Here is a 20,088-nt window from a genome sequence, read left to right as displayed (position 1 = left end):
TTCACTATAAAAGTAACAAAGTACAGTAAGTTTGAGGTAGTGTGAGAGGGCTCATGGGAAAATAATTAGAGCTAGATGGGACCTTAGAAAACACTTAATCCCACACTCTCGTACAAATGAAAATCTATCTCTCTGAACTTTCTAGAATTTCAAATTACAGATAATTGGAAATATAATATTAGAAAAATTCTAGCACATGAGTGAGGTTACAGAGTTCTGAAGGCAAAGATTAAAAGAGTAATTAAATAGAAGAGGGGCCTGAATTAGCAAAAATATGTACTTTCATCTGCTGAAAAATAATTCTGGTCAAAGAGGGTAGCTATTTGGATGAATCATTGTAGTAAAAAGCCTTCATTGTATTTAAATGTCTTAGTCTTCTAGTTGTATTAAATTTTATTAATTTGTATTGTTAATTGTATTAACTGTATTTTTGTTCGTATGTATAATTAATATGCAGTATAAATATATCATATTAATAATATACATATAATTTTCTATTTTATGTAATATAATTTATATATTTAGAACAGAGATGTTTTAATGTAACAAAATTATAATCAACTATTATAAATATAATATAAACTATATTTAGAAATAACATTAATATAAAATAATATATCATTGTGATAGTAATTATATTATTAGTTAATTGTTTTAAAAATACAACCAAGAAATGAGACTTCCAGGCTTCTGGATTATACAGCATTATAGTCTAGCTCCAAAAAACTAGGACACAAAGTTAACAGTGCATGAAATAAGGTCTTCTTACAATGACAAAATGCAATAGTTATGAAATGTCAGGGCAATTTAAAAGCAAATAACCCAATAACTAACCACAAATAAGACTTCAAGAACATGTTTATGGAAAGTACCCATTGGTTTAATTTTTCCACATCTTCCTTTATGATTTTTCAAGGATCTCACCATGAAATGTAATGAGGAGGAAAAATCTCTGAGTACAGAGGCCTTTTCCAAAGTGTCCTTGACCAATTTGCGAAGATCTGCAGTTCCAGATCTCTCTTCAGACTTGGGCATGAACATTTTTAAGAAAGTGAGTGAAGCTATCAAAGATATCTAATGTATTGTTGATGAAGATATTAAAAAAAGAAAGAAAAAAAACCAACCCTAATTTAACTGGGTTACCTGGTGGGAGGCAATACTGTCCAGTGGAGAGTACAGAGGTCCATATAGACAATGATAGTTCTAATTTTGTTGAATACTATATTTGTATGGGAAGATGGCATGCCAGTTACATAGGTTTAGCCTGCATTTGTTTTTTTTTCATTTCCAGTGAAGTTGATAAGTCTGTTTTCACAGTAGCCATTCATTGTGTCTCCCTCAACTCCCCTTGTGACTAATGCCACATATTTTCAAATTGACTGCTTTAGTATAGAGCAAAGATGACCAGTCTTCATGGTACTAAAACCCATTATCTTAGCTTTATTGCTATTGGGTTCTACTCGTCTGGGCTAACTGATGACAAGTGTAAATGAGTGGGGAAAAAAACTACCCATGCCTATCCTTGTTCATTACTTTTAGGCAGTAGGTGGCATTCCGGAAAAAGGACAATGAGTCACTGGTGTCCAAAATAAGAGCAAGGGAAGACACATGCCAGTCAATACTTCAATGAAAGATATATGCCTTCTACTCCTCCTCTATTTTTGGATAGCATCAATGCTTTGTTCTGTATCTGTGCTTTTCCTGGAATACTGGCTTTTACTGCCAAGTTTAAGGTCTCTGGATAACTGAACTTTCTGTAATCTTTCTTATGACCTTCTTTCTTTCTTCCTCTCTCTCTCTCACACACACACACACCATTTTGTAGTTTAAAAGTCGCAAGGAAGACCGAGAACGAGAACGCAAAGGTTCTATCCCATTTCACCACACGGGGAAGAGAAGACAGCGTCGAATGGGGGTGCCTTTCCTACTCCATGAAGACCACCTGGATGTGTCCCCCACACGCAGCACCTTCTCATTTGGGAGCTTCTCTGGGCTTGGAGAAGACAGACGTGGCATTGAGAAAGGAGGCTGGCAAACCACCATATTAGGTGACAGCAAGGCTTAAGTGTTTTTTTCTTGATGTTCCCATCTAGTGCTGAGAGAATATAGAGATTCAAGGTCTTTCTTGAGGAGCTAGGGTAAAGATTTTGAACTGAAGTACGAGTCCCAAGTATAAAATAACTCCATGTCTTCACAACCAAAACAGAGCATAGGTAATTGTCTGGGATTTTTCTTTGAGGGATCTAGATAACTGCAAGTTGTCAAATCACTTAGATGGGATATGATAGTTGTCTGAGTATTTAAAGGACCATCATGTAGGAAGTAGATTTGTTCCACTTGGCCCTAGAGATCAAGGGCTCCAAAGGCCCAAGGAGCATTGTGGGCCCAAAGTTAGGCCAATAACCTTGATATAAAACCTTGATATAATAATGGAAACAATAAAATAAGGGAAGGATAGAGAAGTCAATTGAGGCTTTAGAATTAGGAAAACTTGAGGGGCAGCTAGGTGGCGCAGTGGATAGAGCACCAGCCCTGGAGTCAGGAGGACCTGAGTTCAAATCCGGCCTCAGACTCTTGACACTTACTAGCTGTGTGACCCTGGGCAAGTCACTTAACCTCAATCGCCTCACTAAAAAAAAAAAAAAGAATTAGGAAAACTTGGGACTTGGGTTCATGCCCAGCTCCTAACATGACATATTAATTATATGCCCCTGGGCAAGTCTCTTGAGTCCTTTGCCCTCAGGAGACTCTCAGAAAGTATAAATTGCAGAAGAGGTATTGATCTGCATAGGCTGAGGGAGTTTCCTCACCAGGAATTTCCCTATACCTGAAATCACAGGTCAAAAAAAAATAAGCAATAACATCAGCTGACATTAAGAACCAATAGTTGGTCAATGGTAGAACAGGTGTTAGAATGGATACATCCTATCCTTCATACAGAAGCCTGATCCCAAATGTTAAAGAGAGGAAGATTCTCTGTGGTTCATCGAAGCTCCATCCCCTTCTCACTACCCCTACCTTCTCCCATCTCCCCTTTCAGAGATAATTAATAATTAAACAGTTGAACAGAATCTTCTCCAATTTTCTAAAAACCATATTTTTGTTCACTTTAGGCAAGTTCACCAGACGGGGAAGTTCTGATGCAGCAACTGAAATGGAGAGTCTGAGTGCTAGGCACTCCCACTCCCATCACACTCTGGTCAGTGACTTACCAGATCACTCTAATAGCCACGGAGAAAATACCGTCAAAGAAGGTATGTCCCATAGAGAAAAGGAGAGCTAAAGGAAGTAGGAGTCGAGGGAGGTTATGGCCCTTTTTCTATTTATGAATTCTTTATATGTAAATGCTCTATGTTTAGGAATATCTCATGGGCATTCATCCTCAGAGGATTTCTACCCTGCATCTCCCCAGCAGTAGCTATTTAATAGCATCTAACAAAATCAGGGCACAAAGTCAAAGACTTTGTGGAGCCAATGAGGGTATAGCTAAGACATGAAATCTAATATTTTCTACATGGGTACTAGCTAGGAATATTTTCACCTGGAGCAAAAAACACCTGGGGAGATTGGGACGGGGGGGGGGGGGGCGGGGAAGGAGTAGTGGTGGACAGTCAGACCAAAGGTGCAGTCACACTGTAACAGGAAGTAGATAAGGGTACCATGGGGATAGTATCCTAAGGGAGGGATATCCCAGGCAAAAATCAGGGCCAATGAAGAAACTCTAGGTAATAGTTGGGGTGGCTACAGGTAGGAAGAACGAAACTCAGAAGTTGGCACTTTGGGCCAAAGGCCCTATTTGACCCATGAACTTTTCAACTTTGTCCTTTGGGATGCTAAAATGGAAATACAAAGATTTTTTTCCTTAAAGTGAAAACACACAAAGTTGGCTGCTAAGGAGAATTGAGAGTGGGCACCATGGCATACCTCCAGGCTACTGCCACCTCTGACCTCTTTAAGTCTCTTCTTTGTTGCTAAGTGAGTCACAAGTGGCTTAATACCCTCCTTTCATCAAGACTTTTATTTCCAATCACTCAACTTTTAAAAAATCTTTCAACTTTAAAAAGTGTTTCGTTAGTGTTAACTAAAACCCACGGGCAATAACTATGATTTAGAAGGACAAAATGGATGTGGTCAGGATGAAATACTTTAGCTCAAATAGATAAAATTTGGATATATGTATTCAGCCAGTGATTCAGCACTGGATAAATGAGCAGTTGTGATGAGTGAGGGAAACGAATTAATATTAGAGAATCACAAAATGTCAGAGTTAGAAGGGATCTCACAGGTCATCTCAACCCCAGCTTCTTGAAGTGTGAGTTGTGACCCCATATGGGGTTATGTAACTGAATGTGGGGGTGATTAAAAGTTTGGCAAAAGTAAAAGGTTGTGTATACCTATTTTATATACCTATATATCTAGGGTTGCAAAAAAATTTCTCAGGAAAAAAGGGGGGTCACTAGTGGAAAAAATTTTAAGAAGCCCTTAGATGTAGATGTTCATAAATGAACAAGAAGCCCCTCTAGAAATACCTACCAAGTGTTCATCTGGTTTCTACCAAAAGAACTTCAGGAAGGAAGTGTCCACTTTCTCCTAAGGTATTTTGTTCCACTAGTGTACTGTCATGAAGTTTGGTTATTTTTTTCCCCCTTACCTGGAGCCTAAAGGTGCCTCTTTACAACTCCCACACATTGGGCTCCTAATTCTGCCTTCAGGGCCAAGTAGAACAAATCTACTTCCTACATGATGATCCTTTAAATACTCAGACAACTTTCATATCCAATCTAAGTATCCTCAAGGAGGAAGGGTAAAAGTCAAATGATTTATAATTAGGATTCAATCAACTTTTAATATTTAATGTAATTTGTTATTTATAATTTATTTATTTATAACAATACTTATAAGACATTTATGATTTTATAATATTTTAATATAGTTACATTGTAACATTTTTGTTATATATAATTTAATGAAACAATAAGTACCTCCTCCGTACCCTACTAGGTAGTGTGGAAAATGCAAATCAATCTATAAACAGTTATCAAGTGCCCTCTATGTGCCAGACAATGTAAAAGGTATTGGAGAGGCAAAATCAAAACTGAGACAGTTCTTATTCCCAAGGAACTTACATTCTATTAAAAAAAAACAATAACTATAAAGAATAATAATGCACAGTCTCTGCCTTCATGGAGTCTAAGGAGGAACATGTCTTCTAAACCAGGGCTTCTTAAACTTTTTCCACTCATGACCCATTTTTGCCCAAGAAATTTTTATGCGACCCCAGGTATACAGGTATATGTAACCTTTTACTGTTGCCAAATTTTTTGCAACTCCCACATTTAGTCATGTGACCCCATATGGAGTTGTGATCCACAGTATAAGAAGCTTTGATCTATACGAGTAAATATAATATAAGTTAGGATGTAAACATACAATGAGAGCCTCAAAATGTATTCTCTGGAAGTTCAGAGGAGGAAACTTCCATTGGGGAATCACAGAAATAGGATTTAAAACTGGAAGAGAGGGGTCCTGTGCAGGGAATGACATTTAATCTGGGCTCTTAAAGACAAGTAGGAATTAGACACAAGGGGAGGTGTGTATGATTGGGAGGAAGATAATGGCATGTAAATAAAGGCCCCAAAATGGAAAAAGGTGGGATGTGTTCAAGTACTGTTGAGTGGTCTACCTTAGCTGGAGCATAAAGTATACAAAGAAAAGCAGAGAGACATAAGCCTAGAAAGTTAGACTGAGGCCAGTGTGGTACCAGATTTTGTATACTCCCTGGCAGTGCTCAGTAGCATAAAAGCAGGAGTGAAGATAGTGGATAGAGTTGGGGATTGGTAAGGTAGTTAGGGTAGAAGGACATCTAGAGTTAAATAAATATGGGTTATTTCAATAGAATTCATTCCCTGTGTATTCTTGAGCATTTCATTTTATGGATTAAAAAACATTATTCTCAGAAGACCATAGATTTCATCAGAATGCAAGGGGGTCCATGACACAAAAACAGTTGGGAACTCCTGTTGTATGTATTGGCATATTTGATAGTGGTGGTATCTTTGTGACTGCTCTAGTGGTTTAGGCCAGGTTTAATATTGTAGCAAGAAATCAGGAATCGGTGAAGCTAGAACTGTGATGATGGTCACCATGTGCCATAACTCAGGGTAAGAAATAATGTTGTGGGCTCAGAAGGGAATGCTAAGACATTGTTCTCCTTTTCCCAGTACGATCCCAGATTTCCACCATCACAGTGGCAACCTTCAACACTACCCTGGCATCATTCAACGTGGGCTATGCAGACTTTTTCAGTGAGCACATGAGGAAGTTATGCAACCAGGTGCCTATCCCAGAGATGCCCCATGAACCTCTGGCATGTGCCAATCTGCCCCGAAGCCTAACTGACTCCTGCATCAATTACAGCTATTTAGAGGATAATGAACATATCGATGGGACCAACAATTTTGTCCACAAGAATGGCATGCTGGATCTTTCGGTAAGGTGCAAAAGTTAAAGGTTTCTTGTGCTATAAAATGACAAATGAGTATTTCCTTGTAGGGTTCACTATTCTATAAAGTGAGCAAATATGAGCTTTTCTTATTGTTGTCACTGTCATATTAGCTACCAAAAGTAAAGGGAAAAGTGTAGAGTTCAAGGAAATTGAACTTTAAAAGAAGAAATCTGCATGTGTGATTATTTTTTTACAAAACTACTTCCTACCACATAGAGTATTTATATTACAAAAAACTCTAAGTATCTGTGATTTCATCAGTGCACATAGAGGACTGACCTTCAAGGAAGAAAGAACTGGATGCAAGTCCTGCCTTTGACACATACCAATTATGTTACTGTAGGCAAGTTTCCTGGCAAGTACATAGTGACTGGCACATAGTAAGCACTTAATAAATGCTTATTGACTGACCGACATCTCAGTGTTCCAGGAAGCTCTCTATGACTCGAATCTACATGAGGATTGTAAATCTGTACTGGCAGAATATTTTCTATACTAGGAAGTCCAAACACAATCCAGAGCTATAGGCAGATATAGATATAGAGATATATGGATATGAATATAGATATATTCACATATGTGTATATAGAGTATTCTAAACTCTTAGCACAGTTTTAAGTGATTAAAACTCAAAATTGCACTAAGATTTTCAGGACACCAGATGGATAGATAGATGATGATGACAGATAAATAGATAGATAAGTAGATGATAGATATGGAGAAGATATAGATAGATGGAAATAGAGATTGATTTTATACATTTGTGCGTGTGTTAATATGTGTGTATAGATACACGTATATGTGTATATGTATGTGTGTATACACACACACATCTATATTATGTGTAGTAGTTTATAGAGAGTTGACCTCAGACCAAAAATGTATTTAGATGTAAATTATATATGTATACTATACATATGTTTTACTGTATCTATCTATATCTGTGCCTGTATCCATCTATCTATATTTATATCTATCTACATCAATCTATACCTACCTATATCTATATCCACATCTACCTATACATATTTTTATTGTTCAGTCATTCAGCCATGTCTGACCCTTTGTGACACCATATGTTTTGGGGGTTTTTTGGGTACAGATAGTGGAGTGATTTGCCATTTCCTTATCCAGTGAATTAAAGCAAACAGAGGTTAAGTGACTTGCCCAAGGTCACATAGTAAGTTTCTGAGGCTGGATTTGAACTCAGGTTTTCCTGACTGCAGGCCTAGTACTCTATTCACTGAGTCACCTGGGTGCTATATCTAGTAGATAATGGCATAGGTGGATATACATACATACATATGTATGTGTGTATGTGTATGTACATTTGTGTATGTGTGTATACATATATATGCACATACCTATATATCCACCTATAACTATATCTACATATATATCTATCTCTATTCTGACTTTGATGACTAAATGCAGAGAAAGACTACAGAACTAGTTTTTATTTTTAAATAGATAAACTGGCAAGCCTAGTGACACTGTCTTGGAAAGAAAAATGTCCTTCCTTCCTCACAGATATTTTGGGAAAGCTTAGTAGAAATAGTTATCAATTAGATAGCTATAGATATAGATATAGATATGATGTTCTTTGGAAAATATATATTCTGTTGTATTTTGCTGACTAATGAAATACTTTTAAAACATAACACCAGGGGGCAGCTAGGTGGCGCAGTAGATAAGGCACTGGCCCTGGATTCAGGAGGACCTGAGTTCAATTCTGGCCTCAGACACTTGACACTTACTAGCTGTGACCCTGGTCAAGTCACTTAACCCTCATTGCCCCACAAACAAACAAACAAACAAAACCATAACACCATAAAAACAGCCTAGGTATGCCAGTATGCAAAAGGCCATATCCTGTCCAAAACTACTTGGACGTTGAACAAAATTCACAAACCATGGAGAATTCTTAGCTCAGAACTGTTAAGAGAAGCTAACAAAATTCTTCCCCCTTAAACTGTGAGCTTCTTGAGAGTAGGGATATTTATCCTCAGTACTTAGCACAGTGCCTGGTACATAGTAGGAACTTTATAAAGGCTTGTTGAATGACTAATTGACTGACTGACAAAATTGGAGTAATTCAGGTGATTCAATAGTTTTGTTGGGGGTTTTCTTGTTTTCTCCTCAGGTGATTTTGAAGGCTGTTTATCTTGTCCTGAACCATGACATCAGCTCTCGCATCTGTGACGTGGCACTGAACATTGTCGAGTGTTTGCTCCAGCTTGGTGTGGTCCCTTGTGTAGAAAAGAACAGAAAGAAAAGTGAGAACAAGGAAAATGAGACTTCAGAAAAGAGGCTGAGTGAAGGAACCTTTCAGCTCAAAGGGCCTTCTGGAAGCACAACCTGTGGATTTGGGGGCTCCTTGGTTAGTGGAACTGGAGATGGAGGTGGAGAAGAAGGTGGAGGTGGCGATGGAGTAGTTGCTGGAGGTGATGGAGGAGGAGGAGGAGGAGGAGGAGGAGGAGGAGGAGGAGGAGGTGGAGGTGGAGGAGGTGGAGGTGGCCCTTACGAAAAAAATGATAAGAACCAAGAGAAGGTATGGTTGAATTCCCTTGCAAGTCATACTAAGATATCATCCCTCATTTTTGTTCACTACTTGTTGGCAAAAAGACTATTGAACTACACCAATAACTACTGACTTTTTTTGGTATTGGGTCCAAATACCTTATTTCATCAATTGAATTCAATAATCATTTATTAAGTGCCTTCTATATTCTGGGCACTGTGCTAAGTGCTAGGGATGCAAAGTTAAATAATGAAAACAGTCCCTGTTCTACAAGGGACATTCTACTAAAGACACTCCAGGTGTGGAAACTCCCCCTGCTAATATATTTTGGGAACTCTTCTATAATTTATAGTCCTTAAGAATTACCTGGAACATGAAGTTTAAGGGACTTGCCTGCTGTCGCCCTAGCTACTGGCTGATAAATAAGTGGTCTGTGGAGAAAAAAAAGCCTTTGATTTCCCAAAGTTACCTCACTAAATTATTTAGATGAAATTCTGAATTCTACATTTTAAAATCGTTGCCAACCAGACAGTGTCAGTGACAGAGTGCCTTCCTATTGCATTGCATGAGAATGTTGTCATAAATCACATGCTCCTATTTTTCTGAACTAAACCCTGAGAGTTATTTTTTTTTCTTTCAGCATATTCTGGACAGTGGCTAGTTCAAATAAATCTGAAACTGTATCAGTTTGCCCTTTCTGATTTCTTTTTTTCCCAACCCAAGGCACACTTTAAGAGACATCGAGAACTTAAGAAATTCTCTCTAAGTAAAAGCAAAGGGCATTCATCTACTTATCTAGCCCCTTGGTTGCTGCTCTATTTTGTTATCAAACTCAGCATGTCCCTTTAGCCCTAGGGATAAAAATCTTGTTAGAGGCTACTAAGCCTAATTCCCATGCCTTAGAGACACCGTGCCTAATGCCAATCACCACATTAGTTTCCTTTTTCTATTTTAATAGCCAAACAGTATAGCTTTCACACTCCCTGTACCACTTCTGATTCACAAGTCTGTTCAGGAATAGAAATCAATTTTGCAAATTTCAAAATTTACACAATATTGACTGCCGGTACATACTATGATCTATGATCTAGTATAAAGATTCTTTTTTTTTTCATCTGACTAAATATCACAGGGCTCTTATGACTAAATTCTCCTCCTTTCTCTTCTTCCATGCCATATTCCTCACGAGTTAGCCTTTAGAGTCAGACGACTTCCTTTGTTTGCTTTCTGACTACTAATATATCCCTTGGATTCTTATTTTTTATCTTTTTGTATATCCCTTCTCCCCAGTATTCCATTCTTTTCCTACCCTTGACATCAGCTTTTGCCCCTGAAGAATTCTAAAGTCTATATCTTCCCCTCTGATTTTCCAAGCATCACAGAGGACCCTTTAAGGATGCCCTAGACCTTAGTTTGGGCAACAATGATTTGAACCTCAGTACCCGTTGGAATGGATTCAGTTTGAAAAGGACATTGATATCATCAATTGACTTTCACAACTAGTAGTTACAGAGGATTTAACAGGAAAAACTCAGGCTATAGAGATCCAAATTTATAAATCGTCATAAACATCCCTGATTACACTTATCTTCTATGTACTACATCTCTCTTCTGTATATGCAGTCTTTTAGAAAGCAGTGAATGCTATACCCAGAAAGGAATAATCTGGCCCTAGAAATGGCATCAGGTAGCTAAACATGTTCAAAAGAGGGTAGAAAGAAAAAGGACAAAACTCAAATCACTTGTGGGTCTTTCATGTTTAACTTGTTTGACTAAGTTGCTGAATATTTCTCTAGGCGTAATTTAGACATGTTATTTCCTTTTAAGATGACTGTGCAGTTAAAAAAAAAGCCAAGCTAATAGTTTCTAGAATAGCATTGTGGTCAGCTATTTGAAATAAGAGGTACTCTTCATGTGTAATGCCTTCCTAAAATAATCTGCTTATGGCTCAAGAGATATTTGTTTTTTACTTTTTAAATTATAGAAGTGTTTTTTTCTTCAGCATTTCATTTTCATTAGAACTTAAATGATAATTTAATTGTGCAGGCTGCTAGTATCAGATAAATCCTCTGGTGGTTAAAGAAAAATGAAGAAAGGCAGGATATTAGATTTCTTCCTATGTTTGCCACTAGCTTGTTTCAGGATTTTGAAAAAGTCATTTAAACAACTTTTATCTAGTTCCCCTTTCCCATCTTTAAATAAATTTTTCTGTCCACCTCTGTGGACATAGCTGACTGCAGATTGCATGTGGAGAAAGGAAGAAAGGAAAATTCATTAAATATTTAGAAAGTGCTTTAGAAAGTTACAGATAAGCGGGCAGCTAAATGGCGCAGTGGATAAGCACTGGCCCTGGATTCAGGAGTACCTGAGTTCAAATCTGGACTCAGACACTTACTAGCTGTGTGACCCTGGGCAAGTCACTTAACCCCAATTGCCTCACCAAAAAATTAAATTAAATTAAATTAAATTTAAGGGGCGGCTAGGTGGCACAGTGGATAGAGCACCGGCCCTGGAGTCAGGAGTACCTGAGTTCAAATCCGGCCTCAGACACTTAACACTTACTAGCTGTGTGACCCTGGGCAAGTCACTTAACCCCAATTGCCTCACTAAAAAAAAAAAAAAAAAAAAAAGGAAAGAAAGTTACAGATAAAATCAATCAATCGACAAGTGTTTATTAAGTGCTTACTATATGGCTAGCACTGTGCTAGATTCTAGTGATACAAAGCCAAAAATGTAACATTCACTGGCCTCAAGTATCTTCTGTTCTATCAAAAAAGCTATAAATAAATTATATATATATATATATATATATATATATATATATATATATATATAAAAACCACTTTTCTGAATGGCCCCAGGGCCCTCACCCAAAGCTAGTGATGTCTGTTAGCATGAATAAAAGTAAATGCTGCCCTCATTTTATGCCTTAATGTTCCTCCACAGATAGGGTGGCCTTTAAAAATGATTTGGGGGGTTTTATCATTGATTTTTAAAAGAAATACACATGTGAGCAATTTGTTCCATTCTCTCTTTAATATGTTACTAAGCACTCTCCTAAGGATATAAGGGAGTTGGAAACATCTAACATTCTTTCCCTTCCCACTAAGTTTGCATCCCAATGGAGAACTGAGTCCCTGGGCTGGTAGTAACTGGACACAAAAGGAGTAACTCTATTTGCATTAATAGCTTAACCAATATATGCACCAGCATTTTCTTCTATGTGACTGACATTGGGAATGCAAAGACAACAATGAAACAATCTCTACTCACAGCGTGCTAATATTCTAAGTCTACACAAAGTGAACCAAAGTGGCAGGACCATATCCCATAGGTAGGAGATAATATTTTTTCCCATAGTAGGGCACATAAATGGACTTATATACGTAAGAATTTAAGAGTTCTTTACCCATATCTGAACTACTTTGGTTCTTCTACATGTGATCACAAAGCTCATTATTCTAACCAGACAACCCTGGCATATTAGTATTATATTTATACAACTTTTTAAAAAAATACTTTTCCATCATTATTTCATCTGATAATAAAATAGTGTCACTTATAACCATTTACCCAGAAGGTCTTTAAGAGAGATGGTGTGGATACTAAGCTATATTTTATATGATTTTGACACAGAGCTATGATTAGAAATTCTGTTTCTGAGGCTAGTACCAGAAACTGTGCTTGGGGCTAGCAGCAAAATATATGCATTCATTTTCGATGGGTTCAGGCTGAAAATCTCTCCCCCACAGCAGGAAATAGAGACTCTGGAATAATAGCATGGAAGGGAGAAGCTATCCCAAGCCTGTCATCTGGTAGCTTCATTTCCCCCCCAATTAGCCTGAATAACTAGGTGCTAAACTCTTTCAGTTCTATGATATTGAAGGCATGCAAAGGCCAGCGATGCCACCAAGTTTGCAACCTGAGGAAACCTGTTTGTACCACTCCAGTGGTGGCTCTGCACCAAGAAGTTAATGGACTTGTCCAAGATCACTTACTAATTAGTCTTATCAGAATGCTGTTCTCTTGCCCACAATGCCTGGAGTGGAGTCAAGTTGGTCATGACTTAGATGGGGCCCGGAATTACAGCTAGGCAGCAGTTTTCCTTCCCTGGATGTTGAATCTTCATGACCCTATTGGGGTTTTCTTGGCAAAGATACTGGAATGGTTTGCCACTTCCTTCTCCAGCTCATTTTGCAGATGAAGAAACTGAGGTAAAAAGGGTGAAGTGACTTGCCCAGGGTCACATAGCTAAGAAGTGTCTGAGGCCAGATTTGAACTCAGAGAGATGAGTCTTGCTGACTCCAGGCCCAGCACTCCATCCACTGAGCCACCCATGTGCCTAACTATGTACCAGGAGCAACATTTTATGCTACTTTTAAAGCAGCTTTAGGAAGCCCCTTTGCTGGCAGATGTTCACATCACAAATGCCTTAACCCCACCCCTGCCCTTGGCTAGGTAATTCTGAGCTTAGAGCCACTTGAGTACAGGCAGCTTGGTACCATTTTCTTGAGCCCCAAGGAGAGAACCAAGCATCTTTTCATTCTGCTTTTAAATGTGCATTTTGAGAAAATTTAGAGATAGTCATTATATAAAATTGAGGTTCTTGATCTGAAGTCCATGAACTCTTTTTTCCTACTTCAATAACTATACTGAAATATAAATGGTTTCCTTTGAAATCCTGTTATCTTGTTTTATACATTTGAAACCATTATTATATGAAAGGTTCCTACAGCTTCACCAGAGTAGCAAAGTGGTACATGAAACAAAAACAAGATTAAGAACCTCTGCTGTAAGACTACTGGGAGGGGGCAGCTAGGTGGCGCAGTGGATAAAGCACCAGTCCTGGATTCAGGAGGACCTGAGTTCAAATCCAGCCTCAGACACTTGACACATACTAGCTATGTGACCCTGGGCAAATCACTTAACACCCATTGCCCCGCAAAAAAAAAAAAAAAAGAAAAAAAGAAAAAAAGAAAAAAAAAGACTACTGGGAAAGGGTCAGTCGATGAACTGAAATCAGGATGAAAAAATTGTGATCAGTTCTCCAAACTTAACATTCCCTACGTCATGCTAGCATGCAAACATGTCTTCTGGTGAATTATCCTCTTCAAGAAGAACTTATTTGATTTCCTTAGTGATTAGCATCACAGTCATCCCTGAGTATTCTTCATGGCCACAAAGGACATCAATACTGTCATAGAAAGATGTACCAAATGTGAAGAGTATTTTGTTTTGTTTTTTTTTAAAAAACACACAACAACATATATAACCAACTAACTTTGGAAAAGGCAACCATCATGGATCTGGAGAGTTGCCTGGCATTCCTCTAGTTGTAAAGATTTGCTTGTAACACACACAGTATATTAGCTAGGGTTCAAATATGTTAAATGATTCGAGGTAAATGCAGAATTGACCCAAGGACATTAATGGGAGTATAAACCAATGTCATTTTTTTTCTCTCTCATGGGTAACAGGATGAAAGCACACCAGTAAGCACCCATAGGCTTGCTCTAACCATGCTCATCAAAATTGTAAAATCTTTGGGCTGTGCCTATGGCTGTGGAGAAGGACACCGAGGGCTCTCTGGCGATCGTCTGAGACACCAGGTATTCCGAGAGAATGTAAGAGAATTAAAGTAGATTCCATTTCCCTTCCCCAACCCCCCTCCAGTTTAGAAATGAATTCCTTTAAAAAAAAGAAATTAATCCCTTGATAATGGGGCACCATAGTTACCTATTATTTTGAATGGTTTGCAGTAATAATATAGTGTCCTGGAAAATAAATTATCTTAGTTATCTCAGGGCATTAAAAAACCCAGACCTAAGAAAGTTTGATTGAGAAAAATGCTTTTGCCACTTGCCTACTGCAGTCTGGCTGGCTCCAAATTGATGAAAAGATTTATAATTGGAATGTGTGAAGAGTAGCTTGAAATAAACATTATAAGACAGGATAAATTTAACCAATTTCAAATATCATAAGCCAAGTGTTTTTTTAATCACCTGGCTGGGTATGATAGTCATGCATTTTAACTCTATTGGGCAGGAAGGAAGGGAAGGATTAAATATTTAGTGTTTGTATTATTCAAAATATTGTATTAATTTTATAGGAAATGCCCTTTCATGGGGAAAGTGGACAAACAGTACTAGTAGGCAGTATTAGTTTCCATGGGACTATTCCAGAACTGAACTAAATCTTAACTTCAAGATATCTGAGTTGTTGGATTTGAGACCGATGTGAAACTTGAAACTTCACAGTTTGGGTTGAGTGGGCATTATTCTAGGAAAAAAAAATACTGACTTGTCCTGACTCATTTGCATCTTAATCCTCTAGATCAGAGGTTCCCAAATTTTCTAGTATGAGTATTCTTTCATAATATCAAAAATCTTCTGGGACCCTTATATAATAATAGCTGGACAACTAGTGTTGTCCATTGACTGGGAAAGTACATGACAGCAGAAAGCTACTCTGAATTCAGTAATTCTTTTAAATGAATTTTATCTTATTAATCACAACAGCATCTTGTACATTTTTAAAATGATATTTATATCTGAAAGATGTTATTTAGTCTACAAAGTGATATTGCTTGATGCATATGTGAGTTTGTGGCTGAGCCCTTATAGTAACTCCAAGTTCCTCTGGGAGGGGGAGGGGGTGCAGCTAGGCTCCACAGATTGGGAACCCCTGCTCTAGATCCTTTTTTTAAAACTTTCACTTTCGGACCCAACTAAACTCTGAAAAAACGTAACAAGTGTGTGCTGAAATAGCTCTCACCTGTTGTTTTAAGTTGAAACATGATTACTTGCTTTCTTTCTCATGATCTGGGATTAAAAATACAGATATAGGCAAACCTAAATCCAGGAGATCACTCCACAAATCTGGTCAGAGTTTCAGATCTTGCCAAAACCAGTGCCAGCCCAATTTTGTTAATATTAGATTTTGTCATGAAACATTCACCCAACATTATTAGCATGCTGTTTCTTTGATTAATTTAAAGCCAAACCTGTTTCTTTCTCTCATTATATTGTAAAATAACTTTTTGTTTATTTGTACTCATTTTTTAAATTTCAGGTTTACAACAGTGTCTCAGTTCTGAGTTCTGGACACTTTTACCTGATCTTAGATTTTATGCATATTATTAGTAGTAATTATAATTATTAAGTGATAATAAAATAAGTATAATGTAAGTAATTATAATTAGTAAAAATAATAAACTTGAAGACCAGTATTGGTTCCATCTTTGAAGATCCTTTTTTTTTTCACCTTTATTTTGCTTCACAATTTGATTGACTACGCTTTGGGCTTAAGAAAACATCTCACTATGGAAAGGGCCAGTTACATAAGAAAAAATATTGGAGTTAACAGAGAAATGTTAATTAGTGCTTGTCCTAGTTGGAGTTGGGTTCAAAACTCTTTGGCAACAAACTATTTGACCTAGGTTTCTAGACTTTAGGGAGTATACAACAATATCAACACAAAGAGGAGGTATCATTATCATTGCTGACACCACCAAGATCTTTTTATGGACAATGAGGCCAACTTATAGAGGTAGCTTGGTATGATGGATAAAAGCCTGGCCTCAGAGTTAGGAATACCTGAATTCAGGTCGTATCCCTAAGATACATTGTTCTCCTAGGCAACTGTGTAAGACTATGTGTAAGATAACTGCCCAATTGTCTGTCTCTATCAGTGGTGGAAGTTTCTGTACCAGGAGTGCCCCATACTGGTAAAATGGCAGACTCTAGTGTGACGATAGGGGGAAGAAAAAAAAGTCATAGAAGTTTCAGAGGAGCAGAAAGAATACTTAACAGAATGTCAATAACCCAGTCAACCAGTGCCCCATGCACTCACTTGTGGCCTAGTTCTATACTAATAATAGCAAATGGATTTGCCTATAGATTTTAAGTAAATATAGCAATAATGAGTTGTCTAGCTAGACAAAGAGATGGATTTTCCCAGAGTTAACCCTAATCTGTTTTTTAAAAATTAGTCTTTTTGAAACTAGACATTTCCAAGTTTTTCAATTTGGGCTCCTCTCTAGTGTTTTAGACTTTAGAATGCTAAAAATCTTTTCACACTCCCTACCAGCCCTGTCTGCCTCCAGCAAATATGTTAAATATGAAACTTAAAACTATTAAGTTATTAAGTATTGAAATATCTACTGGACAAGGAAAGAATATAGCAGTTTCTAATGTAATCTAATCATTATTCCCCAAGTGACATAGTGGTCAAAACTCTTCAAAATTTCTTCAGACTCTCTTTTAAAAGGAACAAAGATTCCACTTTGAAGACTTTATTTTTTAGGCCTTACAATAAACTCCCTAAAGATTTTTAGAAGTTCTAAAGACAGGGACAGCTAGGTGGCGCAGTGGATAAAGCACCAGCCCTGGATTCAGGAGTACCTGAGTTCAAATCCAGCCTTACTAGCTGTATGACCCTGGGCAAGTCACTTAACCCCCATTGCCCCGCAAAAAAAAAAAAAAAGGTCTGAATGACTGGATTTGACATTATACTTTATACATTATACTTTATATATATATATATAAACATTTTAATTTATTCATTTAATTATAACATTCTTTTCTTTTTAAATTTTGAGTTCCAAATTCTCTCCCTTCATTTCACACCTTCCCCACCCACTGAGAAGGCAAGCAATATGAAATCAATTATATATATGAAGTCATGTAAAACATATATCTATATTTCTATATATTGCCATATTTCCTAAAAAAGCAAGAAAAATATAGAAAGTGAGAAAATTATACTTCAATTTGTTCTCATAGTTCATCAGTTCTCTGGAAGCAGATGGCATCTTTTTTTTCATCATGAGTCCTTTGGAATTGTCTTGAATCATTGTATTAATCAGAGTTCCCAAATTTTTCACAGTTGATCACCATTACAACATTGCTGTTACTATATACGGTGATCTCCCATTCATTTCACTTCAATTTGCACCAGGTCATGTAGTTCTTACCATGTTTTTCTGAAACCATGCCCACCTTGTCATTTCTTATAACACAATTGTACTCTATCACAATCATGTGCTACAACTTCTTCAGTCATTTCTCAATTGATGAGCATCCCCTTGATTCCCAATTCTTTGCCACCACAAAAAGAGTTGCTATAAATATTTTTGTACATATAGGTCCTTTTCCTTTTCCTTTGATTACTTTGGGGTACAGGACTAGCAGTGGTATTGCTGAGTGAAAGAGTATGCACAATTTTATAGCCCTTTGGTCATAGTTCCGAATTGTTCTCCAGAATGGTTGGACCAGTTCATTACTCCACCAGCAGTGCACAGTGTAACTGTTTTTCCCTCATTCCATTCAGTTTTGTCATTTCTGATAGGTTTGAGGTTTAATTTGCATTTCTCTAATAGTCATTTAGAATATTTTTCATATGATTGCAGATAGTCTTGATTTCTTCTAAAAACTGCATGTTTATATCCTTTGACCACTTATCAATTAGGGAATTGGTCTTATTTTTATAAATTTGACTCAGTTTTATACTCAGTATGTCTTTGAGAAATAAGACCTTTTATCAGAGAAATTTATTGTAAAATTTTTTTATATTACTTCATTGTCTATGGTACATTTTAGCATGACATGGTTTCCCTGATTATTTCTTTTAATTAGGTCTATTTTTGCTTTTGCTTTGTCTAAGATTGTGATTCCTACTGATGGTTTTTTTTTTACTTCAGCAGAAGCATATTAGATTCTGCTCCAGCCCTTTATTTTAAATCTATGTGCATCTTTTTGTTTCAAGTGTATCTCTTGTAAATGGCATATTGTTGGATTCTGGTTTTAATCCATTCTGCTATCTGCTTCCTTTTTTATGGGTCAACTCAAAGCATTCACATTCACAGTTATGACGACTGTATATTTCTCTCCATCACATTTTCTTTTTGTTTTTCCTCTCTCTCCCCCTCATTACTCAGAAGTCTATTTTTTCTAACCACTGTCTCATTTAATCTACCTTCCCTTTTATCATCCCTCATCTTTGTCTTATCTCCTTCTTCTCTAACTTCCCTATTGAGCAAGTTATAGATATCTATAAAAAACTGTGATTTAAGGCTCTAGCAAGAAACTTTCTAATAATTCTAAATGTTAGTCTTTTCCAGGCAATTTAAAAGATGTCCAGGTTTCAGTATCAAAGTGGTTGGTTTTTAGCATTCACACTCAATGGAGTCTTTCATATGTCCCATTACCCTGGATCTGCCTTCCATAATCTGGCATCTTTGTGTTGGCCCCTAGCTTTCCAGGGCCCAAGCTAGCCACCGGAGCATTCTTCTTCAAGTCTTCCCTTTTCTCTTGGTTGCCTATGTTGTTTTTTCTATGCTCCCTCCACCATGTAGGATTTATTTTTACTAATTCCCATTTTCCTCTAGTAAAATTTGTGGTTTACTGGTTTTACATGTGTCCCCTCAGAGCCAGGATCATTGCCACTTCCTAAGATACTGACCAAGCAAACAGATAGACTAATGTGATAATGGAAGGACTTAAAGGGTCTCCTATCACTCCCAGAAAATATATGTACATTCAATTTTAGGAATTAGGGCTAGTAAGAATCTTAGAGACTCTCTAGTACAACCCCCTTATTGTGATAGTCATTTGGGGAGATAATGCTCATGTTTTCCATTACTTTCTCTGCTAAGAATTTCTAACTTGGGCATGAATGCTTGGTTAATAGTTAACTCTTTTAAGAGCAGGGGCTATGCCAGATCTATATTTAGGATCTTTAATTTAGATATAAATGGATCCTTCAAAGTCATCTATTCCAAACACCTCATTTTACAGTTAAGGAAACTGAGATCCAGGGTAGTGAAATTACTTACCCAAGATCATATAGCTAATAAAGGGTAGATTCAGGATTTGAATGTGGGTGCTCTGATCCTCAGATCAAGCACTCTTTCTACCATATCATCCTCAGCACCCATTAGAGGGCCTGGAACATAGGAATTGCTTAAATCTTTATTGGGATTGAATAGACTAGACAGAGCAGCACTAGCCAGAACAAATGAATTTATACTCCTACTTTCAGCAGGGTTCCAGGTGATTTGGGG

The 20,088-nt window shown here is 37.2% G+C and overlaps 1 protein-coding gene across 8 annotated transcripts in view; it reads left to right on the top strand.

The window, feature by feature from the left end:
* The window catches only part of UNC80 (unc-80 homolog, NALCN channel complex subunit), a 259,417-nt gene that overhangs the window by 54,147 nt on the left and 185,182 nt on the right, over positions 1-20,088 (top strand). For 3 of the 8 annotated variants that reach the window (XM_043991058.1, XM_043991057.1, XM_043991062.1), the window contains exons 9-14: positions 917-1,051; positions 1,826-2,048; positions 3,114-3,254; positions 6,222-6,490; positions 8,649-9,056; positions 14,504-14,650. In XM_043991058.1, the coding sequence (XP_043846993.1) occupies positions 917-1,051; positions 1,826-2,048; positions 3,114-3,254; positions 6,222-6,490; positions 8,649-9,056; positions 14,504-14,650 (1,323 nt within the window). The remainder of the gene's footprint in view (positions 1-916; positions 1,052-1,825; positions 2,049-3,113; positions 3,255-6,221; positions 6,491-8,648; positions 9,057-14,503; positions 14,651-20,088) is intronic. The other 5 variants (XM_043991061.1, XM_043991059.1, XM_043991063.1 and 2 more) reach the window with 4 other exon arrangements.

Source organism: Dromiciops gliroides, chromosome 3 (assembly GCF_019393635.1).
Source record: "Dromiciops gliroides isolate mDroGli1 chromosome 3, mDroGli1.pri, whole genome shotgun sequence".
Taxonomy (NCBI): Eukaryota; Metazoa; Chordata; class Mammalia; order Microbiotheria; family Microbiotheriidae; genus Dromiciops; species Dromiciops gliroides.
This window is presented reverse-complemented; position numbering and strand designations above follow the sequence as displayed.